Raw genomic sequence first — 27,896 nt, forward strand, 5'->3', positions numbered from 1 at the left:
CTGAGTTGAGTTAGCGGAAATACATCAGTCCTCCCAGTGGTCCTGTCCTGCGTATTACATACAGCGTGCTGCTGCTCACTAAGTAGTTAGATACCTGTTGTTTAGTGGTGAGAACATCCTCAGCTGCCTCCTCCACTTCTGTCAAATACTTCAACACGTGCTGTGACACAGCGTCCATAACGGCGGTGTCGCTATAAAATATGTCCGGTGTGAAACAACGACTGCGAACAGGAAGGACCTACAGTAGGCGCACAATTATTCCGTGGATTGTACACGTGAAATTATACGTTTATAAAATCTTGATGGGCGACACAACTATTGTTAATAGCTGTAGTTAGAGGTATAGATCAAAATGAAATGTAAATCTGAATCTGAAATGCGTCAGTCTACTGACTTGTCTGATGAACGAACCTCTCGTACTGAGCAAAAGCATGATTTAGCTATTAGAGCTGTGTTTGAGAAGCAGGTAAGAATACAACTCATTTAGAGTAGTTTATTCTGTTAAGAAGGAAAAATCAATCAGACTGTGCCACTATATTATAGAATAAATGTGTAGCTCTGTTTGGATGAGTTTACTGACCGCTTACAGCAACAGACTTTAACTCAGCTTCATTTACTAGGACACTAAGTTTAGCTAAGTATCAGTGAAGGAAGCAGCTTTAAAGTTGTTATGTTGAACTGTAGAAATGTCCATCAGTGTTGTCAGTGGTGTAATGTAGATAGGGACTTCCCTTCACTCCTTTAAAATGTTTCTTTCATGATGCTAAAAGACCATAACTTAGGTATAAGTTATGTCTAAATTGCACAAACAACCATTGTGTATTATATATAGTGATTTGTGAAACCATCCTGTGCGCTGATATTGGCCTGGTCACTGTGTAGCTTCTGTGTAGTTTAGTTTAGTTTTAGTTTATTTCATAGAAACTTGCAAACTCTTAAATGTAACTTAAAAAACAACCATAAATGACATCAGCATTTTCAGCGAAAAACACATAGTGGACGTCTTCAGGCCGTCAGAGAAATCGGCCTCAAACAGCAAACGGTGGGAAAAGAACTTTGGTCCACGTCCACAGTAAAATGATGAAACAGGGAAGGAGCTGGCGTAAATCTTCTATTTGCCAAAGGTTTTCTGCCACAGAATCACACCTGTCAGCCGTAACTTTTCAATTTCCTTTAATGACCTTTATACAGTTTGCTTTTTGTTTGTTGGTTTGTTTTTGGTTGATGGACCAAACATGAGTGATGGCTTGTTTATTCACATCTGTGTACGAATATAGGCCATACATAATGTACTGTACTGACAAATGCTTACTGGGTTAACAGAAGTCAAAGTCAAGTCATTTAAAAAAGATCTGACTAAACGTCACATTGTCAAGTGGACAAGAAAAACATGAACAAACTTGCTACACTTTCTGTACCTTTACAAAAAGGGAAAAGGAAAATTCATTAAAGTTTGTGTTATGTAACAAACTCGACCTTTTTGTCTGTTTGGTCTGTTGACAGCAGAATATTTGGAAGCAGGCAAATTGTCCATTATTGCAGTGACAGCATCTGGTTTGATCTCTTTAAACTCAGCTGTTCTCCATCGCTGCATTCCTCGTCTTCTACACTCGGAAACGCTCCGTTTTCTCTCTGATCCATTTTCTTGTTTTTCTACTCCACTTCCTCGCTGTTCTGAGCCGCCCCTTTTCCTGACCCCACCTGTCCTCCATTCCAACAGGTTACCCCGTGCTCCCAGACAGTCTCTTGGAGTCCCAATGCTCAAGTCCCTGGCGGTGGACTGAGGCTTGATGTTAGTAGCCTGAACAGGGTTGCGGATGTTGCCTGAGGCTCGCATTCTTCGCAGGTGGCTCTTGGCCCTCACAGGGCTGTTAAGCATCTGACATTCTGAGCTCTGGTTGGAAGAGTGCACCCGGCTCTCGCTGTAGCTCCTTTTGGGGAGTGACACTGGCTCCCTGCGCTCCAGAATAGGACTGATCCTGGACTGACGTGTGTGGCTGTGGGCGGAGCGACAGCACAATGTGCTACAGGTGGAGTAGCGTATGCGGCACAGAGTGCAGGCACAGCCGGAGAGCAGGGCAGAGTGACTGATCAGGGAGGAGAGGAAGGTGAGGGGGAAGGCACGCTGACACTGGAGGATACACTTTGGAGAGCTGAGTCGTGATGAGGCAGCAGCAGCTGACCGGTGGCAGCCATGACTAACATCTGACACAGCGGATCTCCCACTCTCCTCCTGGACAGTCTGGATCTGATGCCACTCCAGCTGCAGCAGCCTCTCTAGGTACGTTCCAAAGAGCCCATAGGCCTGGGCCGAGGAGCTCCCCGGCCCTCCAAGTTGTAGAAGACAGCCAGCTGCTGGAGATTCCACGAGTTAAAAGGTGGAGGAAGGAAGTCAGGGAAGTCATAGCCATCACCAGCCCTGCCCTCTGGGTCTGTGTCTTTGAGCGCAGTCTTCTGCATCGATGACCTCTGGCCTCTGCTCGAGCCGTGGAGGAACAGAAACAGAAGGCGACGCAGGAAGTTTCTCTGACTCGGACAAGTCGGTGTCACTGTCACCTTCTCCGTGGCCCCTCGGGGTCCCAACCTCCAGCTTCGGTGAGTGTCTCTCCAGCAGATCAGGACTTGAATCAGACAGGCGATAGCAGGGAAAGGCTGGAGTGCGTCTACCTCCCTCTGTGACCTGTGCGCTTCTGCTCTTTTTGACCACAGCTCTGAGCAGCTGTGTGCATCTTTGGCTTTATCCTTTCTTCTGCAGGGGACCACAGGGGGGACTTTGACTCTGGGGTTCCCTGAGCACTAGAGAGAAAGTAAATTGTATTATCTTAACATTCAGGCAGCAAAGATTTGTGGTACAAACAGTAATCTCACCTGTGTCGACAAGTAGTGCGTTTAGCTGACGATGTGTTAGACTTGTGCTTTCTTCTTTGCGTGCAGCTTCTTGTGATTACAGAGAAAGGTGGTAACACCTGCACACATTCTCAACTCTTCACTAAGACATTTGCACTTTACACTCTAATCATCTTCATCATCATCAATCATTTTAACTTGGGCCAACTTAAGAAACAATATTAAGTTGACTGAACTGTTAAAGTCCAAATGGACAGACTTTCTTTTCTTTTACATGTCTCAGTTCAAACAGTATGTTCTTCATTTGATGTAAACTTGTTCCTGCAGCTTCTGTGTCAACTACACCACGAGCTATGGCTGTGCCCTGTAACGTAACATGCACCGCCCCATAAATGTAACTACAAATAGACTGCAACAACTGTGACTGGGTCAAATTGATTGCATTGCATTACAGTAGTAATCCAGACCACGTCTTCTTGCTTTTCTGCATTACAGCAAAACTAAGTTCAGCTCAGCATGTATTAGCTCCATAGTAACACGATGCACTCAGCTTCAGCCACCACTGTTTGTAGCACACTAAAATAAGTCAACATAATGCCATAGAAAGGCTAGTGGTCGGACACAATAGGGCAGAACTATAAAAGCGAAGACACATGCTCTTCATAGGTTCAGGGGAAAAGTCTAAATTATGAATGGCTTCTTCAAAAGTACAAAAAGAAGTGTCTCTGAAGAGTTGTTACTGCCTGCTGGTTTCATACATTTAGAAGTAGCATTCACTGAGCTGAGTAAACCCTCTGAAGTTCATTCATTCAACTTGTACTTTCAAGTAAAACATTCTCAAGTTGTCTTCTTCACAAACACAGTTGGTTTCAAACCAACAGTTAATTGCTGGTTAACCTGACAAGTATTTTCAGTCTATGAATAGAAAAGCAGATAATATTGTTTTGTATAATGTATTTGCAGAACTAAAATCCTAAAATCAGACACCACATACATTTTCTGTCCATGGACTAATCAATAAATGAAGTCAGCTTCAGTTTACTGACCTTCTCATTATTATTTCTTGACTGGGGAGCGTGTACTGTGGCTGCTGACACTTCCTTTGTGACTGCCGCCTTCCCATTTTGTTGCTTGGAAAAATATGCAAATATCAAATACTGAACACAACCAGTGACCTAAATATCATTGCAAACGATAAATGGTGGAAACTATTTAGAAATAACTGGATAACCTGTCATTTGCATTTGACTGTATCTGTTAATACACATAAAACCACAAATAGCGTTTAGAGATGAAGTCGCAGTGAGCATCTCTGCGTCGTGATAGTGAAGCAGGAGAGTGACTAAAGGCTCGTAAATGTCTGCAGCAATAATCAAGAAATCCTAAATAGGAATATAAGAATAATATACCTGGCTACGTTGGGCCTGTTGTTGCTCCACGACGCCTTGTTCTTCCACTCCCTCTCTCTGATGGAAACCCTCTCCAGACGCTGCTGTGGCGCTCGCTCCTGCAGGATTGTGCCCATCCCAGCTCACTGAAGGCACCGATGGCTCGAGTGAGCTGTGCACACGGACCACGGAGGTGTAATGTCGACGGGTGGGGGGCTACAATTAACAAAGAGCATCCTTCAGTGTTAAAACACGTCGGCGACGCGAACGATTCAGCTGGCGTCCAGCAGAGCGCAGTGCCGCGCACCGGAGAGGAGGATGGGGTCTAATACCAGCTCATATGGTTCAGTGAGTACTGACTGAACCTATGTATTCTGCGTTTACCACCAACCAACCATTTAGGAACAACTCTGTGTTCTGTGAGACGTCAAGTGCGACAAAGCCTTGAAACTTCTTTCTTTGAAGGAAACACAACAGATTTAGTTCATTGAGACGTGTTTTCACTTCCCTGGAGAACCACACAGTGTTTTTGCTTTTAATGATGTTAAAGACACGAGGAAGACTACTTTTTATTGAACTACTTTTTATTGAACTACTTTTTATTGAACTACTTTTTATTGAACTACTTTTTAATCAACTATTTTTATTCAACCACTTTTCATTCAACTACAATTTCACATGATCAGAAGCATCAAATTCAACACTTTTCAGAAATAGTTTTCTACTTGGAATGGAGTAGGTTTCACTTTAGTATTGAGTTGTGTATTTTACCAGCTCTGTCTAAATGCTGAACTGACCTGTCTGGTTATTTTAGCCTTCGTGCATGTGAAAACTGGCTGGAGGTGTTACGGTTTTGGGTTGTCCGTCTGTCCATTTGTCTGTCAGTATGTCTTCCCATTCTTGTGAACACCAACCTCCATTGGAGTTGAAGGATGAACTGATTAGATTTTGACGGTCAAAGGTCAAAGTCACCGTGACCTCATGTGTGTCCCATTCTCGTCACCACAATATCTCAAGAATGCCTGGATGAAGTCTGGCTCACAGTTGCTTTCATGCATGAGCTGATTAGAACATGAGTCTGGACAGAGGTGCATGTAAACTGCAGCCTGAGTGGTTGGTGATGGCAGAGAACAGTATTAAATTAGAATTTAATTTCATTGCACAGATTTGATGTTTACCTCCTGCATTACTTTCATTTTTTTGTAAACTTTCATTTTGGTGTCTTGGCCTTGGACCCATGGGAAAAATGAAGTATTTCAAAATAACGAGGTCTGCAGCAGTAGCGTTCTCAACAGTTTTAATAACCACAAATTATTATTAGAAATGTTACATTCTTAAGAATTCTCTGACCTAATGTAAGCCATATTACAAATTCATGTAAAGTATCTTCTCACCTCAATTACAACAATTACAAAACAGATACTTTGAAACTATTATACTACTATTATATTTGCATAGTTCACAACACTATTTCTCATAGTACAGCACTCTGTGTGTGTTTGAAAGGACTGATTTAACATGTCTGTGTCATCAGTCACCACCCTAAGTACAGTCAGCAGCCACTGTTACTAGTGCAAGAACAGTTTTTAGAACAAGACTACAGGTCTGAGGTGTGAGACACACACACACACACATAAACTCACACACACACACACACACGCCTCCTGTGATGTGACTTAATACTCAATGGTCACTGCCTTTGTCTTCAGGTATTCATTGAGAGCATCTTGTCCTGTTGGAGTAACAGAGAAACTGAGAGTAAACATGACTTCCACTCCACACAGGCTGGTGTAGACTCCCCTTAGTTTTTTGTTAAAATTTTACATTTTCTGTGGTAAACAGGAAGTGAAAAGATTTCTATCGATCACATGAATAAAATAAAGAAATAAAACAAGTATAACTGAAGATTGATAGCAGCTGTTTTTCTTACCCAGGTCTTTGCCAAATCCAGACTGTTTGAAGCCTCCGAAAGGTGCGGCCACATCAGTCTTATTGTAGGTGTTGACAAAAACTGTGCCAGCATCAAGCCTTTCGCTGACGTACAGGGCTTTGCTGATGTCTCGTGTAAACACGCCTGATGCCAGGCCATACTCTGTGGCGTTGGCTCTTCTCAGGACATCATCCACGTCACTGAGTCAGAGGGGAGGACCAAATAGTTAAATAGGTAAAATAAGGATAGTAGTAATTTCCAAGTGTGAAGTAATCTTGAGTTGCCCTACCCGCCCTTGAACTTGGAAATGATCATGACGGGACCGAAGGACTCCTCTTTAGCTATGTACATGTGGTCCTGCACGTCAGTGAACACTGTGGGTTCAAAGAAGAATCCTGGAAGCACACATAGACAACACATTGGTCAGACAGCTTCATCCATCACGTCAGGGTTGGAGACTCTGCTCTACCAGTCTTGTGTGCTCTCACCTGGACGTTGTACCTGTTTGCCACCATAGACCAGGGTGGCTCCTTCTTTGACACCCGTCTGACAATACTCCACTAGCTTGTCCAAGTGGGCTTTGTGGTTCTGAGGGCCGTGGTCTGTGGAGCGGTCCAGTGGATCACCAATCTTCATCTTTTTGACCTCTTCAACCTAAAGCAAACACATCGAAACAGTCATAACAGATTAAACTAAGCTACAAGCCAAGGACAGAGCGTTTGTTAGTAATGCTGCAGAAGGACCGAGTGGTCCTGTTACTACAAAAAATGAGATTCCTGGGATATTGTTGTTATTGAATTTGAGGGGTGTCAAGGACTATTAACATGTGAGTCTCCACAACAACAGAGGTGGGATGTCTCCAGCAGCCTGGCAAGGGTTTGGGTGTTTCCACCTCATCACGAAACCCTTAGATTGCTCTAGAGGACCACTATATGTCTGACATAAGTTCTCTGTACATGATGGAGTTGAAATACAGCTGCGGCTGCTGTATTTACATATTGTGCTGGCACAAGTTAAAAACTGTAGTTTATGGAGTGGTATCAGAAATAAATCAAATCTCCTTGAGGTGACTTTTTGCAGGCTATTTTGCCTGTCAGAGGTGTGGACGAAAATCTCATTGGACACACATCAGTGACGTAAGATAAAAACACACACGTACCACTTTTTTGACAAACTGGTCATGAATGGTGTCTTCTACAAACAGTCTGCCAGCTGCAATGCAGTTCTCTCCCTTGTTGAAGAACACTGAGCTCATGCCCTGAAATACACCCCCACACAATAACACAGTAGTTTTACCTCTGCTATTATTTAAAGTTACAACATACTTGTTCTACAAAACAAGCTAGTGGGAGCATCACAGAGCATGAAGTTAATTTAACAAACGTATGTACTGATTCTTTAAATGTGCAGAATGAGAAAAACACGCTCATGAGTGAACAGACCATGCGCACGGCCTTGTCCAGGTCACAGTCACTGAAGATGATGAGGGGGGACTTTCCTCCGAGCTCCAGAGAGACTTTCTTCACGTTACTGACTGCACAGCTTCAGATGGACATTAACACGGATATAAAACGGTGAGCAGTTACGTTACAACTATAAAAAATTTAATTAAATTGTAAACATGTTTTAGCTCCCACCTCTTCATGATGTGTTTCCCGATTTCAGTGGAACCTGTGAAGCCCAGTTTACGGACATCTGGGTGGTCAGAGAGACGCTGACCCACCAGAGCACCTGAGAGAAATGGACTAATTTAGAACAGCTCACACAGCTTCATGAGTTGACCTCAGTGACTTTCATGCACTTGATGAGCTGATTTTAACTACCATAAAACAAATGTTCATCCAGGCTGAACATGTGTGTCCCTACCTGATCCAGGCAGAATGTTAAGGACACCCTTAGGCAGTCCTGCTCTTGCTGCCAACTCAGCAAACTTCAGAGCCGTCAGTGGAGTCACCTGGAAACCAACACAAACGACGGGTCTTTGAATGCACTCAACCGGATTCAGACTACAGAGGCTGACTGCCAGTGTGGAGGCTGACCTGAGCAGGTTTGAGGACCACTGTGTTTCCAGCTCCCAGACAGGCTGCTGTCTTCCAGGCCAGCATCATCAGAGGGTAGTTCCAGGGAATCACAATGGCGCACACTCTGAGAAAGAAACAGTTCAGCACTTCGATCAAAGGATGCTGGCTGCCTGTCAGTACCTCGTATCATGAAAACTACAGCTGGGGGCAGAGCTTTTTATTACAAAGCCCCAAAGTTATGGAATAGCCTTCCAAACAGCGTTCGGGACTCAGACACAGTCTCAGTGTTTAAGTCTAGGCTGAAAACCTATTTATTTAGTCAAAAATAAATAATAAATACTATATAAATAGTAAATAGATCTGCCTTAGGGAAAGACTCATGGAGGTAGAGCATTATGGTGAACTGGCTCATCCTTTTAGTTAGGCTGTCACAGTTAGTCCTGCCGGAGTCTCTGCTGCACACTACACTAAATATACATTTACCTCATACATTATCTGAATGTGATGAAAACTAACTGTTATCTCTCCTCCTCTCTCTATTTCCCTCTTCCTGTCTCTCTGTCGAGTTACACACGTTGTTCCATCCTTTGCCCTCTGGACCTGTCTGACTCATCCTGGTGCCTCACTTCTGGTCAGAGCTCTGTGGGATGCGTGTGGTGACTGGAGTTGGTTCCACGTTACCATGAAGACGGTTCTGGCCTCGGCTGACGTCGGCAGCTGTTTCTCTGAGGTCGCAACTCAACGCTCAATAGTCCAGGAATGGAATTTCCGACGAGTCTACCAGAGCCTCCAATAACTAACTGGACTCCACATTAACTTAAAGACATTAACTGTTATACTGGACTGCTGCCTACACAACATGTAATCACCCATATGAGGATGGGTTCCCTGTTGAGTCTGGTTCCTCTCAAGGTTTCTTCCTGTTGCCTTCTCAGGGAGTTTTTTTTTGCCACTGTCGCCCTCGGCTTGCTCATCAGGGACAATCTGATTTCATGATTCATACACATTCACTGTTCATGTACTGTTCTTTGGTTGTGTAAAGCTGCTTTGTGACAATGTCAATTGTAAAAAGCACTCTACAAATAAAATTGAATTGAATTGAATTGAATTGAATTGAATTACAGCTGCTGTGTTTGACAGGTTCTGTTTATGGAATTTGACACAATAATCAGTAAGTGCTTAAAATAAAATGGAAAATTAATTTCTTACCCTATTGGTTCCTTCTTGGTGAAAGTGAGGTTCCGATTAGGCCTGGCCTGGTTGATAGGGATGGTGCTGCCCTGTGATAAGAGGATGTAGTTTGGTCTTTATTCACACACTGTTGATCTATAACTACACAGGAATATCATTTGGTGGTAGCTTTTCCAAGTCTTACTTGGATCTTGTCACACCAGCCGGCAAAGTAGCGGAAGGTCTGGATGGACATGCCCACATGAGTCTTGAGGGCCAGAGTGTAAACGGCTCCAGAGTCGATGGCTTCGATGGTGGCCAGCTCCTCCTGGTGTTGCTCCATCAGATCAGCCAGCCTGTGGCCAGGGAGGGAGAGCATCATCATGAAACATGCTTCATAATGTGCAGTACAAGATATATATTTACATTTAAATTTAAAGCAATAGAACTGAATGTACATTTTGATACAGTGCACGTCTGCTTTAATTCAGCTGCATGTTCAATTTTAAAAAATCGAACTAAGAGAGGATTTGCTCAAATGCTCTGATTTGAAAAGAGTTAAAGCTGCAGAGATACTGACTTGTAGATGAGTCTGCCTCTGTCTCTTGGGTTCATTTTGCCCCACTCTCCCTCTTCAAAGGCCTCCTTAGCAGCAGCCACAGCCTTGTCCACATCACTGATCTGGGCCAGAGACACGTCACAGATGGCCTGGAGATACAGGAGAGAGCAGTGACATCAGGTCGGTATTTACCTACCGAGAAATTATCTTTACCATATGTCCTCACCTGTGTTCCTCCTCTGCTCGCTCACATTAATCATTGTACCTTAACCCCAGTGAGTGTTTTCCTGCCATTTCGGTCGTGCCTTTTGTTACTTTGTTCTTGTCTTGGCTCTCTAGTTTTGAGTTGTTACATGTCTCCTGTGTTTTTTTGTAACTTTGTATTTTTTATTTATTATTAGTTATTGCTACTCTGTTTTCTCTATTGTTTCTCCTGTTTTTACATGACATTATTTCATTTTTCACTTGTGTCTGACATTATAATTGGCTCATTTAAAACCAAAACCTTACACATACAGAAAAGCTAAAACTAAAGCCAGAACTACTGGACAGACATAAAAAAAACATATTATACATTTCCTGACCTATGAATACATAAAGATGATTTCTAGTAAAATACTATATCAGCTCTGTCTCTTACTGTGCCATCAGTGGGGTTGATCGTCTTGTAGGTCTTTCCTCCCTCTGCATCAACAAACTCTCCATTGATGAACAGCTGATGAGGGATTTTTATGGTCATGTTGTTGATGGTTTTCTCCACCTGAGGAATTCAGCAGTGTACATGACAATGATCACTCTGTCTTTCTTTGGCCAATCACTAACAGAATATCACGTAGTACTCACATAGTCAACAACCAGTTCCTCTTCGTCGTCCTCCCCTCTGAGCTTCCGTACGCACATCTGGATAAAATCCTGGAAGGTGGTGTTCATGTAGACATCCTCGTTCTGCAGCTGGCAGCTGCTGGCCCGAAGCTTCACCTCCTCAACAAGTCTGCAGACCCAGGATGAGGGTGACGAAGAAGGAGAGGGGAAGGATTTGGGAGTATACAAGATGTAGGAGATGGAAATGAGAAATAATGAAAGCAACTTGTGGTTTTATAACCTTACACTTACTTACTTACTCATTCTAAAATCTGGATATGCAGAAGTGGCCTATTCTACTGCATATACAGGATTCATTAACATTTTTTACATGTTGCTGGAAAAACTTACTTTATTAAAAAACATTGCAACTGGCAAGAATTCACGCTCCGTTCAGCTGCAGAACATTTGACACTTACCTGACCACATCCATTGAAGCAGCACCAGACTTGAAGAAGTCAGTGGAGTCTTCAATCTGACTCACATTAGAGAGAATGCTCTTCCACACCGCCTGTGAGGACACGTCATTAAAAATCAGCATGGGACAGTTTTTGGATCACACAAACACACTTTGCCCCACGATGCAGTTACCCTCATCTGTTCAGCGAAGGTTTTCTCCTCCTCAGTGAGCTCCACAGCAGCACTGCTCCCTGAGCGAAAGTACTGTGCTGCAGCGATCATCTTGCCATCAAACTGCAGGTTCTTCACCAGCAGCTGCAGAGAAAAAGAGCAAGTATTATCTGCAAAGTGTACTGTAAATATTGTAAAGGAATCGTACAGTATATGTGTGTGTGAAGGCTGATCTATCCAGTTACATAATGCATCAGAGAAATGCTTGATAACTATTTTCCTACACTTAAACACAACCGCATAACTACTAACTAACTACTCCAATATCAAGATGACTCACTAATATCAGTTTCTCCACTTCCCTGCTTCTATGTAAAAAACTTGTCCAGATGATGTCCTGGAGGAGATTACCATGATTAAGATCTGTTGATCGATCAACCACGTGAGCAGCTGGGTTCTCTGGTTATCATGAGTCATATTATTATTATGAGATTGTCAGTAGACACATGTTTTTATAAGCAGAGAGAAGTTCATTAGAGTTTATTAGAACAGAGGACTCCACTGGTAACTACATCCACAGGAAGCAAGTTGAACAAAACTCGGTGAAGTCGCCCTTTAACGGGCCAGCGTTATGCACGGTCCTGTACGGTGGGGGGCAGAGTGCGGACCGTGCACCGTCGGTGAGAGCTGCTCCACCGCGCACAACCCGCACACAAGGCGCACACGGACAGTCAGGCTGCACGATGGCCGCAGCAACGCTCCAGTCGTTCAACGTGTTCCTGACGGAGAGGCTGAGCGCAGCCGCCGTCGACATCTACGGCTTCGTTGAAAGGACCCTCGTAGACTACCAGGAGGAGGTGCACCGAACGAAAATGGAGAACCAGAGGCTGCAGCGGCTGCTGGACCTGGTCTACAAACCCGAGATACGACTGCACAGAGCAGGTATGATCCTCAGGTCAGTGCGCTCGGACTCATCCAGCCGCGGTCGCTGGGTGAGGACACACCGTGGGGACAGTCTGGCGTTGGACAGTTTTCGGGGAGGTTGACCTTAATTACTTGTGATCGGGATCGTCAGTCCTCATCAGATTTGTGGTACACTAAAGCTTTGCTGATGAAGACCCGCTGATGAAGAGCAGCGTCTTCAAACTTGAAGCAAACCCACACACAGTGCTGAGGCTGCAGTTAGGGACCGTCTCTAAAGTGCGTGCAGCGTGGCGTTTTTTTTTTTAATTTTTAATTATTGTTTTATTCACAACACCGTTCTCATGGTGTTATAGATATTTCACACCAATATGTATATCTCGAGGCACACCCATTGAATACACTCCCACAATAATGGACTAAAATGGTATTAGAGCTTTTCTTGTCTCAGCCACTCCTTCAATGTAATGTCCACACTGTCATTTTATTTTTCAACAATATCATGCAGTATGGACCACTTGTTCTACTATTGTATCATGTTTTTTAGCTGCCACATTTTATGTCCAAGACCTGTAAAACTGATTTCATCCGTGTTACAGCACGTATAATGGTAGCTTTTCATCATCAAACATTTAATACAGTCATAGGGCTGGTTTAGGTCCAGCAGGGTTATAGTTACATGTCATCTGGGCTTAGTTAGCATCAGCAATTAATTCCAACCACCACTGAACTTTTCTTTCATCATCATAACAATTAATGAAGCATGTACCTCAGGAATTTTCTCCATAGTCTAAGATCTGTCACATATGTTAGACTGCATTCGTCCAGTGTTCGACTATCGGTGCAGCTTTTTACCTCTATTCCTTTCAAATGCACTTTGTCCATACACCTCAGTGAATGTGTCACTGTACTGTATTATACTCATCTCTGTGCTTACAAATCGTTAGCCCTGACTCAAATATTTATTCCATATAAACATGAACATAGTGTGAGTGTGGACAGTGCTGGCACTGTCTGGCACCTGGTGGCCTCTCCATGTCCAGCCTGGCTGCACTGTACAGTAAAAGAGTGTCGGTCCTTACAGATAACATGTTAACACACACACACACACACTGTGGTATGATATAGCTTGTTGAGATGTCAGTATTGACATAGATAGGGTTTCATATTCTGCACAGACCTTTGTTGCTTAGGTTTGTTTGATCCTGTAAAAATAATGCACAGTGTGTGTGCAGTAATCGTGGGCTTGTGTTTTCTAATGTTTGACATGCTGCAAGTGCTGCTTCATTAAAATCAACTCACTGCTGTGAAACCATTTGATTTCGCTTCTGCTGTTAAGACGAGCGTCACCGCTCACCATGGGGATCATTCAAAACACTCATGTGTGATCGGAAAACAGAGAAATGTTCTTTTTTTTGGCTGCTACACACCAAAAAACATTTTCCTATCCACTGTTACAGATTCAAGGCAGACCAATTTGCCAAGACCGACACAGGAGGTTTGTGCTCAGGAGCAGCAGATACAGAAGGAATGTATTTTCAGGGAGGCCAAAGAGGAACCAGTTACCCTGCCCTTTAAGGAGGAACGGACTGAACTCTGGACCAGGTCTGTTGAGACGCTGGCATACAGCAACATTACAGACACTAAAATAGTGACTGTTGGAGAGCATAAAGAAAGTCAAATGCCAGAGAGCCTAACTCAAGTGACAGTTGGAGAGAGGAGTGAATCTGAAGCACCACAGAGCCAAACTCAAGTGGGAGAGCACATGGAATATGAGATACCACCACAACATGACCAACTGTTACCATCCTTTGGAGCGTCCCTATACACGAAAAAGAAAACCATGTTTTTCTGTAATATTTGTTGTCAGGCTTTTGTGGAAAAAGCAGAGTTAAAATTACACCTTGCAGCGCACGCGACAAATAGTTTACCAAAACCCACCAACAAGGAGTTCACTTGCTTTGTCTGTGGCAGAATAACCGACACCAGGAGCCAAATGATCTGTCACATGAGAACACACACCGGTGAGAAACCGTTCAGCTGTCCCGTTTGTGGCAACAGATACAAACTGAAAAGTCACATGAAAGAACACATGAGGACTCACACTGGGGAGCGGCCATACAGCTGCTACATTTGTGGCAGAAGCTTTAACAGATCTTCCACCATGAGCAAACATGCCAGGATCCAACACAGGGAGGGCATGCCGTTCAAGTGCGTGCAGTGCAGCCAGCGCTTTTCCCTGCTTGTTGTGTTCAAACAGCACATGAAAACTGTTCATGACATAACCTTCTCGGTGTGAAATGCAGCTGATATTACAGTTCAAAACTTTGCGTTTGTTCAATTAAAAATAGGGGCAGCTGCTTTGTTGGAGGTTTATGTTCTCTGAGTTTTGTGATTACTGCACTGTACATGCTTCCTCAGATAAGCTTTTATAATTGATTACAATGAAAGAATTTCACCACAATTGCAATCTGCTTCAGATCTACACTGTAAAAAATGACAGATGTTATTAAAACTGAATATTTTAGGGGAAACACACTAAAGCAAAGTTTGCAGTGAGGCAATGTAACTTCATTTCTTAACTCTGGGCTTTGAGTTTTTGCAGCCTAGAATCTGGGCTTCTATAAGTTATTCTAAATTCGTAACAATAACTTACATGATCATAACTCAAAAATGTTACATTTGAGAACTTACTTAAAATTAAACCATTGCAGATCAGTGGAACACATGCAAATAAAATGCATCTTAGTTCATCATTTAATTATGTTTGTCAGCACTGTTATTGACTTCCTTAAATTATACTGATAATCTGTGCTGCTGTGTTTTTATTAGCTTGCAAGTCATTGGTTATAATGTGAGGAGTGTAATGCAATAAAGACACAGTAAATGCAATTACTGCTGGAGTTTTTTGTGTATTTATGAGCCGTACATGTGTGGCGATATAACATTGTCTCAAAAGCAAAAACACTGCATATTTTAGGCAGATACCAGTATTGATGTTTCAGAGGTTAAAAACAAACCAGTTTTAGTTATTCAATAGTTATTGTAAGTGACTCGAAAGCTCTTTTGATATGTTAAGTATCACCGCATAAAATATGCCACCAGGGGGAACTGTGTGTATATTGATAAATGTCCTGAAGTGAGGCCACTTGAGTCTCTCGCTGCATGAAACTTTAAACTTTAAAACTATAAGTTTAAAATAATCAAAAATCTGGGGTGGAATTGGCAGCAGCGGAGTTGCATTTTGAGTAGAATAAAAACATGAAAAAGACTGATTCCGTATCGCTCAATTTGAGTTTCTAGTGTTGTATCAAGGTCGGCTAAATGTTTTGTACATTTGCTAATGATAAATATCATCACACTTTAGTGAATCAATCCAACCTCTGTGTCTAAAGTCACAGGTGTGTCCAAATTATGGATAGTGGACAAAACAAATATTGGACTGTGATCATCTTTATTTTAGCTGATGTATAGCTTGTGCTTTAAAACAAGTTATCAGGAGTGCATCAATGCATTGTGATGGATTAACTGGACTTACCTGTATGAAAGGTGCTGTACAAATTTAGTTTGACTGATATGCACGTTACATAACCGGTATGCTGCCATTTTAAGACCAGCTGTCAACACAGTTCACTGTTGGCTCACATGTCATTTACGTCATACATGCAGAAACATGAACCGAAGAGTATTTTTAGGCATTGGTTCTGTTTTCCTGCATTTACACATATAACCACAACGATTAAGTACTGGGCTCTTACCTCCCAAATGCTTTGTACTGAACCCAAGTGTCTCTGTGTAGACACACATGCAGGGCTGACACTGTGTAGATACAGTGTTACCTTAACATATTGCTATAATGGCAATTAAAGTTATATTCATAAGGCAAATTTAGATGCAGCATGACTGTATACAAAGTCAATGAGAAGACAGCCTGTGTGATATGATGATACTGTATACACCAATCAGGCATAACATTATGACTCTCACAGGAGAAATGAGTAACACTGATTATCTTTTCGTCATGGCACCTGTTAGTGGGTGGGATATTTTAGGCATTCACTCTTCAAAGTTGATGTGTTAGAAGAAGGAAAATTTGGCAAGTGTAAAGATTTAAGTTTGACAAGTTCCAAATTGTAATAACTAGACGACTGAGTCAGAGCATCTCTCCAAACTGCAGCTCTTGTGGGGTGTTCCCAGCCTGCAGTTGTTCGTATCTATCAAAAGTGCTCCAAGCAAGGAACAGTGGGGAACCGGCGACAAGGTCATGGGCGACCAAGACAGTGGAGGCACTGCGGTACTTTGGGCAATGTTCTGCTGGAAAACCTTTGGTCTGGCCATCCATGGATGTTACTTTCATACGTACCACCTGCCTAAGCATTGTTGCACACCATGTACATTTCATGGAAACAGTATTGTCTGATGGCCGTGGCCTCTTTCAGCAGGATAATGCACCCTGCCACAAAGCAAAAATAGTTCAGGAATGCCACAAATTCGAGGTGTTGAGTTGGCCAGCAAATTCCCCACATCTCAATCTAATCAAGCATCGGTGGGATGTGCTGGACAAATGATTGGAATTGAGGCAATGATTGAAATTTGGTTTGTTATTGCCTCTGAAGACTTGTATATTGTGTGGGTTAGAAGGTGTTTACAAGGCAAAACAGCTTTATATAATAAGATTCAATACACGTTTAAAGCTAAATTCTAACTGTCACTGTGACACACATATACACTAATTAACAGTTCCTAGTTTGTGGCGCATCTGAATTGTGTAAACCAGTTTTCCACTCGATTTCATAAAGTATATTTTCTTTGTATCAGAGGTGTAACACATTTTTGTCTCCATCCCTGCAGATGCCAAACTGCCATGTGTGCTTGCATACACAGAGGACATCCTGCCTAAACAGCAGGAGTGGAATCCAAGCGTGTGTCAGGATGAGCCAGGAACTTCTCAGATGAAAGAGGAGCAGGAGGAGCAGAAGGAGGAACTGTGGATGAACGGATGCAAGGAGCCAACCGAGGAGCAGGTGGAGGACAGCGATGACGGGGACGCCCTTACAAAGGAGCTCATCAAAACAGTGCAGCAGTTAGAGAACTGCAGAGCAGCAGAGGAGCAGAGAGAGCCAACGCAGACAAGTGAGGAGGATCTGAAGCACTCCGAAGAGAAGACCAGCACCACCTTATACCGCTGCCACATATGCAACTACATATTTACCAAAAAGACTGTTCTTACATGGCACCTCAAGACACACGAAAGCAAGTCGCATGACGGTAAGGGAAACTTCGACTGTCACGTGTGTGGCAAACACATCCCGTGTCAGAGCAATCTGCAGAACCACATGAGAGTACACACAGGTGAGAGACCCTACAGCTGCCACTTCTGTGGCAAGTGTTTTAAACTAAAAGGACACATGACAGAACACATACGGACCCACACAGGCGAGAAGCCGTTCAGCTGCCACATCTGTGACAAATCCTTTAACAGAGGTTCAACTCTGAGGAAGCACGTTTTAGCTAAACATAAAGAGGAGAGACCGTACAAGTGTAGAGACTGTGAGGAGTTATTTACTGAGAGGCTGCTGATGAAGAGGCACATGCGAAAAATACACGGCATCAAACTGTCCACAAATCATAGTGCCAGCTAAGGAAATGAGACATCACTGATGTTGTATGTTGTAGATCAACACAGAGCAGAGAACAGAGCCTGGTGTCTTGGTATCTATACTTTTTAAAATGATCATTTAAAGGAATTGTTTACTGTTGTGAATGTGTTAGTATGTGAGTTAGAGAAGACTTTTTTCACTCATGTCTCTGTATTACAGGGGCACTACACCATAAGATTAAATTTGGCTATTATAGTCAAATTATTTAAAGAATGCAATGCAAACAGCAGAGCAATGGAATAGAAAGCTACTGTTTAATGTAGCAAGTTGATATAGAGAATGTAGTCACTAATGGACATTTTTAAATTACGTTATTACCAAAAATGTGCTGTCAGCTTCCCTAAACAGAGTTGTTATGGTCGCTGCCAGATACGTAATAATCCCCAGAATGAGGTCTATTGCACCACGTTTTAAGAGGGACTGGAAGATTCAGCTCAACAAACCAAGTCCAAACTGACAAAAACAGATGAACTTGGAGCAGATCAATCTAGACAAACCTGTTAATATGAGCAATCAGGTAACAAAAAACCTCCTCCCACTGTCATCTGGAGGCTTTTTTTTACCTGGAAGCCATGGGGAGTTGTAGGTGTCCACTTTCTTGGACTGACAGTGGCTGTGTAACTGGTTTGTCGAGGCCCATGTAATGAGGGTGATATAGTAAAGATGTTCTCACTCAAGAATGTAGGTATGTCCTAACATTTAAAACTGTTCATTAAACTACCTGATCGAAGACACAAAATAACAATGTTTAGTACTGTCTCTCTTCACTTGCTCTGTGTTTCTAACCTCTGGCAGTGCTGGAAATAACTACAAACATTTACTTACGTACAATTTTGAGAAGCTACTTCATATTTTGACATCACTGCATATTAGATGCAAATACTGTACTTTTATTTTACTACATTTATTTGATAACTGTAGTAACAATATACTTAGTTTCACACAAAATGTAAAATGAGCTATTCTGCATAGAGCACTTTGGCACTTCAAGTATTTTTTGAGCAGATACTATATTACTTTACCTTAGTATCGGTTAGAATGCAGTACCTTTACATGATAGGTATTTCTACTCTGTGGTATTACATTTTACTTAAGTAAATGATCTCAGTACTTCCAACACTGATCTGTGGTCTTTAAAGTTCAGTCTGCTTAAAAATACTATTTTAATCCAATGTGTACTGTAACTACTGTAACTATACATATATGTATGTATGTTGTATGTTACACTGTAAATATATATATATATATATATATATATATATATATATATATATATATATATATATATATATATATATAGCATTTTGAGTTTTTTTTTTTACCAGAGTTTAGTTATATTATGAATCTATTGAAAGCAGTTATGTGAACATTAAAATATTAAGCTTGAAAAATACACTTGTGACACTTGATGGCCACTATGTACACATTTGTGTAATGTGGTGCTGCAGCAGTGGGTAAGTAACCAAGACCATGTGTTCTTGTGTCGAGCAGAGTGGTGGTGGTAAAGATTCATGTATCTGGAAGTTGAGTCCTGGTAACTTGACTTCCTTCTTGTTAGGTTGAAATGTTTCACTACTTATCCAAGTAGCTTCTTCAGTCTGAAGATAGTTGGTTGGAGCCCACAAATGTATCCTCCTCCTCTAGGTTTCACTTCACATCTGGCCTGAATAGTCTCATTCACCTTTGTTGAGTGATGCAGGGTTTATTTGCACATGCGAAGCTTCCTGCACCCCTCTTTTAAACATCTGTCTTCTCTTTCTAATATGTGAACATGAGGGTCCTTTGGGGATTTATAAAGTTTATCTTATCTTATTTTTGTCCTTTACATGAAGGCACACAGCTGATTCAGGTCTTGAAGTGTTCCTCCTCCTGTGTCCTCCTGCTGTGCCATCCTCCTGTGTAGTGGATGTTTAGTTTCTCTTCACTGCATTGGACAGTGCACACTCTATTGCTCATCTTGCGCTTTTGAGTTCAGTCTCTTTTCAGCCATGAAAGGAATAACCAGGTTCTTCTGTTGGCCCTGGGACTCAGACTGTTCCATTGTCCTTTTTCTGGGACATGATGCTGCCTTGTTGAAGACCCACTTGGGCTATCCACAGGTCTTGAGAGCCTCTCTTCCTTCTTTTTGGCTTCTGTGGAGGTGGGGATTTTTACCGCTATATGGTTCCTATCCTGATGACTCCTAGTGTTGGAGTGGGTGATGTGAAACTAACCTGGAGGATACATTTGTGGTCTCCAACCTCCTCAGACTGATAAAGAGACAGACTTGGACAAGATTTTTGGCACCCTTCCCTTTCAGAAAGAGGGGTGCCATCATTTTTGTCCAGGCCAGTTCAATTAGTTTCAGTTAGCTTTCTAAAAAACTTCAGTTGAACCACAACTTAAAAGCTATGTCTGATTTTCATGAGGTTATTTTTAGCTAATATTTATTTATTATTACTTGACTACTTGTCAGTTTTAAGTTATGTGCCAGTGTATGTTTGTTTGTAAGTGTGCAAAAATATACACATTAGGTCAAACTGTAAATTTCAGAAAGACACAAAACATAAAAAAATGTTTGTCTGAAATGAAAAGTCTGCCCTAAAAAATGTTTAGGCTACAAGTGCATGACACGATTTCCAAACTTCTGATGGTTTCCACCCTCTAAAACACGTGAACCTTACATCTTAGTTAAATCAACTATATAAGGGGCTACAGAGCTGTTACATCAAGTAACAGTGACAGCTTCTAGTGTCCAATCATCCAATCCTAGATTCATATGACTGTCACAAGTGACCTGGCTGTGAGTAAGACATGAACCTGTGTTGTGTTTCTAAATCAATCAGTTAGGAAATATATATCTAAAAGCTGAGAGATAAATGTCAAATAAACTCTGATCAAGATCTCTCCTTGAGTAAAGCGTAAAACCATTTGCCCTCTAGTTTAATTAGCAAACTTACTGCCTTGTCGTCGTTTCCAAACAGCACCAAGCCCGCCTTGGTGACGATGCCAGGTCGGCTTGCTCCAGAGATCTCCAAAGGCTGGCCACTGGCTGTGGTGCCATTATCCACCAGAATGGAGCCATAGAAAGTCACTTTCTACAAAAACAGAGACACAACATTGCAAAACGTTGGTGAGGTCAATGTGTAACAGAGCTGTTGTTACACTACTGCTACTGTAAATGTATCACATTCTAAATATCCACACAAAGGCTGTTGATGACAAAGGTAAACTAAAATGAATGTGCATATACATTTAGGGTTATAAGTAAAGTAAAGCACAGGTACAGGTACACTATGTCCTGACCTGTTCCACCTCCAATTAATGAAATAGTAAAAATATATTTCATTCACACCTACAGCAAATGTGTGCAGAGGTTATAACAGAAGCAACATAAACATTTACCATCTCGTGTTTATAGTGGCAAGAAAAAGTATGTGAACCTTGTGGTTTTCTACACTAATTTGTCATAAAATGTCAAATAGTATTAAACAAAAAGTCAATAGTATTAACAAATATAATGTGCATAACAACACAAAAAAACCTCAAAGTGTCTTGGAATTAAAAACTGGTTGACCCCCTTGGCAGCAATAACCTCAACCAGGGGCTTCCTGTGAATCAGACCTGCACATTGTTCAGGAGGAATTTTAGCCCATTCTTCCTGTAGAACTGCTTTAGCTCTGTCATATTCTTTGGACGTCTCGTATGTGTGGCTCTATTGACGTTGAGGTCTAAGCTCTATATCCACCAAAAGGTGGAGTTTGTTTTTCTGAAGCCATTCTGTTGGTGTTTTGGGTCATTGTCCTGTAGCATCACCCAACTTCTACAAAGTTTCAGCTGACGTACAGACATTCCCACAATATCAATTTTTTGACACAGTTGGGAATTCATATTCCCCCTAATCACTGTAGGTTGTCCAGGCCCTGATGCAGTAAAGCAGGCCCACATGATGTTTCCTCTTCCATACTTTATGATTGTGATGATGTTTTCATGATGATATGCAGTGACCTTTTTACACCAGATGTAGTCCTGTGTGTCCTTTCCAAATAGTTTAATCTTAGTTTCATCAGTCTACAAAACATATTGCCAATACCGCTGTGCAGAACACAGGTGTTATCCAGTTCCAATGATGCCTTCAAATCTTTGGCTGTCACTCAGGGTTGTTTCTTTACCTCATTAATACGTGTTTGTTGTGCTCTTGGGGTCATTTTGACTGGCCGCCCACTTCTTTTGTAGTGTAGCCACAGTGCCAAAGTGTCTCCATTTGTAGATTTTTTGTCTAACTGTAGACTGGTGATATTCTAAAGTCTTATCTAAATCATCAATTCGTCATCATAGATCCTCTTAAAGCTCTATTTGGCCAGGCATGGCTCACATAAGCATATTCTTATTGTGCGGAGCGGTTTTGTGAGTCAAAGTAGCTCTAGTCCACACCTACAAACTAATTTTCTTAAGAAGACTCCAGGTATGCTGGCACTCAAGGTTTCACATACTTTTTCCACTAGCATTATGAGGTTTTTATGGTTGTTCTCAATAAATAAATGAAAGATCAGATTTTTTTTTTTTGGTTTGGCGTGATTTGATATATTATTATTATTATTATTAATTGTTTGGTGTTATTATTTTAGGTTAATACTTTTGACTTCAGATAACATTTTATAACAAATTTATGCAGACAAAACAAAACAAAACATCAAATTCCAAAAGGTTCACATACTTTTTGTTGTCACTGTATCCTGCTTACAAACTGAGTGTTGCCTCAAGAATCTACCACCAGAGGGCGTTTAGTTTAGTTTGGTTGCTAATGAGCAATAAATAATACCATCAAATACCCAGAGGTAACTTGTCACAGCCACACAGTCACTCTTTAAATCAACTGGCAGAGGTGATAGGAGTCCAGAAACTCTACCTTTCTACAAATACTCCACCTATAAGTAGAAGTACCATTTCCACCCATCATCCATGGGTCAAAACTGCTTCAACTCTTGGATTGTGATATTATCAGACTTGCACAGACTTTGAGCAACTCTAGGACCCTCTTCACACTTGGTTTTAAAAAGATTTGGGTGATTGGATGACAAGGTGGTGGTGCTAAATACAAGTGCAAACAGCCACCAAGATGCAAAGCACTTGCTGACGTGGTCTGGGACACATTTGACAACCTGATACATCCTCAGGCATGATCTGAACATCATAATGATAAAATATAAAACTTTTAACATTTGCTAAAAATGTTTTTCTGGTACAACAGCATGTAAAAACACAGTTCTAGAGGCAAAGGAATCAGAAATATCTTGTTACCCGTCCATCAACCTCTGCCCAGGCACCAGGTACTTTGTCATTTCCTCTGATCCAGTTGTGGAGAGCCTCGGCACTCTGGTTCCAGTCAATCTGCCGGCAAACACAGCATGTCTTGTTAGGCAGACTTGTTAGGATCTCTACTGTTAGGATCTACAACTCCTTGACTAAATGTGAGACAGGACACTCAGTGACACATTTGAAATCACTTTTAAAAACTCTCCTACTGGTGGTTTAAGATTGTGATAATGTCAACTGTAATTTACCATCTATCTTTCTATCTATCTATCTATCTATCTATCTATCTATCTATCTAAATGTAGCTATATAACATTCAAATGTGGTAGTTTCAAGAAATACACATTTTCTCATTAATATGGAAATATATGCAACAAAGCATGGAAAACTTTTAAAGTGTGTACTCAGCAGTTCTGTCTTCACCTAAACCTTTACAGCTTCCACACGCCACGGGCGTCTTGCGTTACATGTTACAGATACTAAGCACACACAATGATTTTGTATAAACAAACTGCACTAAAGAGTAGAAGAGTGGGAAATGATCTGCACTTGTCCTCATACTTCACCTTGGCACCTTCTTTCTTCTGGATGCCCTCATACGTGGCTCCCTCCTGTGGCTGGGTGATCTTTGGGGCCTTCCCCTCTGCAATCAGCCTCACAGCTTCCACCTGAAACCAGTACAATGCAGTTCAAGCTTATGATGAAAATGTCAGTGGTGTAGGGTATGGACTTCAGCATCACAGTGTTTGTCGTGTTGGGAAATATAACACTTAATTTGCCTCTCAACTTTCCAATATTGCAAATAAGGCTTTCCTGATAGAGATTTACACAGTCATGAAAACATACCAGCAGAATCATGAAAAGTGGTCAAGTTCATTGTGTGAGAACAGTGAACCTAACTTTGTAAATTAGTAATATCACTATTCTTTAGTAAAGCTGTACATTTGTTTGTGCTTCTAAAAATAGCACAAAATACAAATGTACATATTTACAAGATGTATTTTTATTAATGCTCTGATTCTGCTAAATGTGTTAGTAGGAAGCACATGTCTAATATGTTATTAATAATAACAACATGAGTAAACCACTACTACTGCTACAAACCGAGATGGGATAGCATGCTGTTTTAGATGTTACTTGGCTAATCCTGCTTGCAACCACAGACCAACTACTGTGAATGGCTTCTATATCGCATGATGTTGAATCCTCACCATCATACGATCATCATAGACAGGCAACCTTTAGACAGACTGAGCTCTTGCTATAAAATGAGCTACTTCACAGTGAGAGCCAGATGTAACCTCAGAGGCTGCACAAAAGCATCAGCAAATCAAAAGCAGCAAAACTTTAACTATGGCAGGTGAAAGTAAAGAGGCAAAGAGCACCTCATCCCACGAGAGGGCCTTTGATGAGCAACTATCTCAACTAACTAACTCTGTGAATAGCCTGTGTTTTATCTACCCACAATGCTTTGCCCTTAACTACACTTACTGTGCCTTTGACTCCCTCTGGGAAGAGGAACCGCTTGTAGATTGTATTGACAGTGTCATTGGGTTCAACATCACACTCCTTCTGCAGCAAGATCGGTCCGGTGTCCAGTCCATCATCTGCCCAGAACACTGTGAACCCGGCCTTTTTGTCACCATGGATCAGAGTCCTGTGTGGTCAGAGAGAGCAAGTAAAAGACTGGACTTGTCACGGTGCTCCCTGCCTGACCTGATGGGCGCAGACACTCACTCACCAGTTGATAGCAGAAGCTCCTCTGTGGCGAGGCAGCAGGGAGGGGTGGTAGATAATGGAGCCATGTTTGGGGTGGTCGATGACCTCCATGGGGATGAACTGTGAGCAGAAGGGCAGAACATTGAGCTCAGCACCCATGTCCCTGTACTGAGACACCACCTCTGGGATGGCCTGGCTCTTCACACGCCAGCGCGGGAACTTGAATACGGGCACGCCATCTTTCTCTGCCTCAGTGGCTGAAAAGAAAAAAAAGCAACTCAAATTCTTATATTTTATCATGTAAACATGGCTAAAAAAAGTAAAATGTATAAAAGGTTAAAGACAGTTTGTCATCAGCTTAATGTCCAAATAGAATTTGATCAAATCAAATTTCATGCTCTGACTAGACCCAACAATAATGTTTCAGCTTCCAAATGGGGAACATGACATTGGAAAACAACAGGCCAAACAATGAAAGAAATGAAATGAAAGGTTAGGATGAAGTCTTGCTTCCAGTTGCCCTCACTAGGACAACTAGTGGGACACAAGACTGGAGCACATTACACAGGTCTTCACTTCTGTTCACTGGCTCCCTATTAAGGTCAGATCAGTCTTTAAGCTGCTCCTGATGACATACAAAATAGATAATGAAATGTACATATCTATCTATCTATCTATCTAGATCTATATATAGATATATATATCTATATATAGATATATATATCTATATCTATATCTATATATATATATATATATATATATATATATAGATATAGATATATAGATATATATATAGATATATCTATAGATCTATATATCTATATATGTACATAACTGAACTGACATAAAGATGTGAAGCTTTGACAAACAACCAATCAAACTACTTCTTCTTTGCAGAGCTCTAAAACCAAATACACAATTTTATGGCTGTTAATTGTTCTGATATAAAGACAATGACCTGAATGTGATACTGCCACAAACTGTATGAAGATAACATGCTGTTACTGAAAAACACCTGGACACCAATGCCAATTTTGATAAGAAAGCTATATTTGCCTGTGTTTCCAGGATCAGAGACGTCAAACCAGTGGTACAAAGAGTCCAAATTCCACTTGGCACTGCCATGAGTCTATTTACAGTAGGAGTGCTTATTTTTCTTAGAAACCTGTTTTCAAAGCTGATTTAGTGACAGTGCAAATATAAAACTGTTACTGCTATTCCATTCTAACCAGGCATGCCGTTATGGCTTGTGTTTGGAAGTCCCACTAAGTAAAGTTCTCACCCAGTGGGTCAGCCTTGCCATCCTTGTCAGGGATGGTGAAGACTCCTACAATGGTGTGACCGTCTTTCCTCAGCTCCTTGTACACCTCCTGGCCGAACAGACTCTGACCGATCACTGCAATCTTCATCCTCACGCCTCACTTTGTTCTGGAGAGGCAACAACACACACAAGGACAAAGAGCAGACATGCTTGTGATCAGCCTAAGCAATCAATTTCTAGTTTGCATATTAGATTTGCAATTTTGAAGGATGTGAAATTGAAATTTCCTCCAAGGTTTCTTTAGCTAAAGCACATTTAAATCTCCAAGACATTCATGAACAGTCAAGACTCAGATAACAAACTGATAACAGACTGATAAAGCTCGATGAGTCTGGGTTGTTTTGAATAGTTAACAAGGAACTCATTCACACTTAGGCAAATATGTTTAAATCTTTACTGTGTGACTGGGTCCAAAGAGCAAGCTGATGTTAGTATGGCTCTCTAAGAATAAAACCATGCATATGTGCAAATATCTTGCAGACATTTCTTTTACATAATAAATTATTATTTGAATCTTGAATCTTGACTATTGTACAGAATTGTGAATGGAAAACTGCTCAGTAATCCTGACTGTCAGTTTGACAGGTCACTGACTGTGAACCCAGATGGGCGGGGTCTGCTATAATGCCAATCTGCATCACATCAGTGTGGCTCCTGCCGCTGGTACTGACCAATCAAGTGCACAGAGAAGCTGACAGCCCATTGCACAGCGTTCAGACACAACGCTCAGCATGTTAAGTTTCACCGTCATCTACTGTAACAGTCATAATAATAATCACACACACACACACATATATTTATAACCCCATGTTATTGCCACCGCACTGTTGCATATCATGCGCAGAGATAAAGTGCACCAGTGTTTAAATTAATGTTTAATGAAACCACCTGATAATTAACAGAGTGCGCACTGTGCAACATGCAGATGAAGGTAAAGTGCTGTGTGTCCTTACCCCTGCAGACCCAGTCCTCCTCTGCTTGTCTTAAAAGAGCGATCGGACAGAGCCCCCTGCTTTTAATTTCCTCCCCCCAGCCTCACTCGCAGCGGCACGGTTATATAACGTGTCCATACAGCTGAGTGATTGGACGGGACGGGGCGCGAGGCTGCAGGGGACAGCCTATCAGCTGTCTGTGAATGAACCCAATCACACGGAGCTGTGGTTACGTGTTGTAACCCTGGATTCTCTGATCGCGCCTCAATCCTCCTCACTGACTCCCTTCACTCACTCAGGGACTCAGGGGAGAGAGATGAGGGTCTGCACATAATAATAATACATTTATGGTGGCACATTTACTGGATGTGCTAAAACATTTTCTCTTGTGTGTTTATCTCTCTTTAAGAACTGGTCAAAAAGTTTTCGCCCTGCTAATCTTTCCAGGCTGCAGCTGTAACCATGAACAATTTGCTTTTAACTCACTAGCTGGAAGACTAACAACTCATGTCAGCACAATGAGCCCGTTCTTACTCCAAGGCATCAGATACAGGTGCTTTGTCTTGTCCTTTGGCATTTCAGAGTGACGTCTTCTCAGTGGACTGTGTGGGACGTGTGATATAACATAAATGCTAAATTGTTGTCACTGCCTCTCGGGCCTTCTGTAAACGCTCTTCCCTCTGAGCGGTGAGGTTCGTGATG

The 27,896-nt window shown here is 41.7% G+C and overlaps 2 protein-coding genes and 1 pseudogene across 2 annotated transcripts; 1 reads left to right on the plus strand and 2 right to left on the minus strand.

The window, feature by feature from the left end:
* Positions 1-10: 10 nt before the first annotated feature.
* LOC113151782 lies at positions 11-4,526 on the minus strand (annotated as a pseudogene).
* Positions 4,527-5,578: 1,052 nt separating this feature from the next.
* Positions 5,579-27,321, minus strand: aldh1l1 (aldehyde dehydrogenase 1 family, member L1). The gene is made up of 23 exons (XM_026344613.1): positions 27,216-27,321; positions 26,224-26,369; positions 24,964-25,198; positions 24,714-24,879; positions 23,789-23,890; positions 23,208-23,297; positions 20,867-21,004; positions 11,368-11,490; positions 11,196-11,287; positions 10,759-10,906; positions 10,556-10,675; positions 9,937-10,064; positions 9,562-9,712; positions 9,396-9,466; positions 8,205-8,310; positions 8,032-8,119; positions 7,803-7,896; positions 7,608-7,707; positions 7,325-7,423; positions 6,654-6,819; positions 6,455-6,560; positions 6,166-6,365; positions 5,579-5,967 (listed from the first exon to the last, which is right to left on the minus strand). The coding sequence occupies exons 2-23, from the start codon at positions 26,348-26,350 to the stop codon at positions 5,912-5,914; spliced, it is 2,706 nt and encodes a 901-aa protein (XP_026200398.1). The 5' UTR covers positions 26,351-26,369; positions 27,216-27,321; the 3' UTR covers positions 5,579-5,911.
* LOC113151729 (zinc finger protein 90-like) lies at positions 12,056-15,138 on the plus strand. The gene is made up of 2 exons (XM_026344633.2): positions 12,056-12,288; positions 13,728-15,138. The coding sequence occupies exons 1-2, from the start codon at positions 12,090-12,092 to the stop codon at positions 14,564-14,566; spliced, it is 1,038 nt and encodes a 345-aa protein (XP_026200418.1). The 5' UTR covers positions 12,056-12,089; the 3' UTR covers positions 14,567-15,138.
* Positions 27,322-27,896: the final 575 nt, after the last annotated feature.

The sequence above is a fragment of the Anabas testudineus genome, chromosome 5 (genome assembly GCF_900324465.2).
Source record: "Anabas testudineus chromosome 5, fAnaTes1.2, whole genome shotgun sequence".
Lineage (NCBI taxonomy): Eukaryota > Metazoa > Chordata > Actinopteri > Anabantiformes > Anabantidae > Anabas > Anabas testudineus.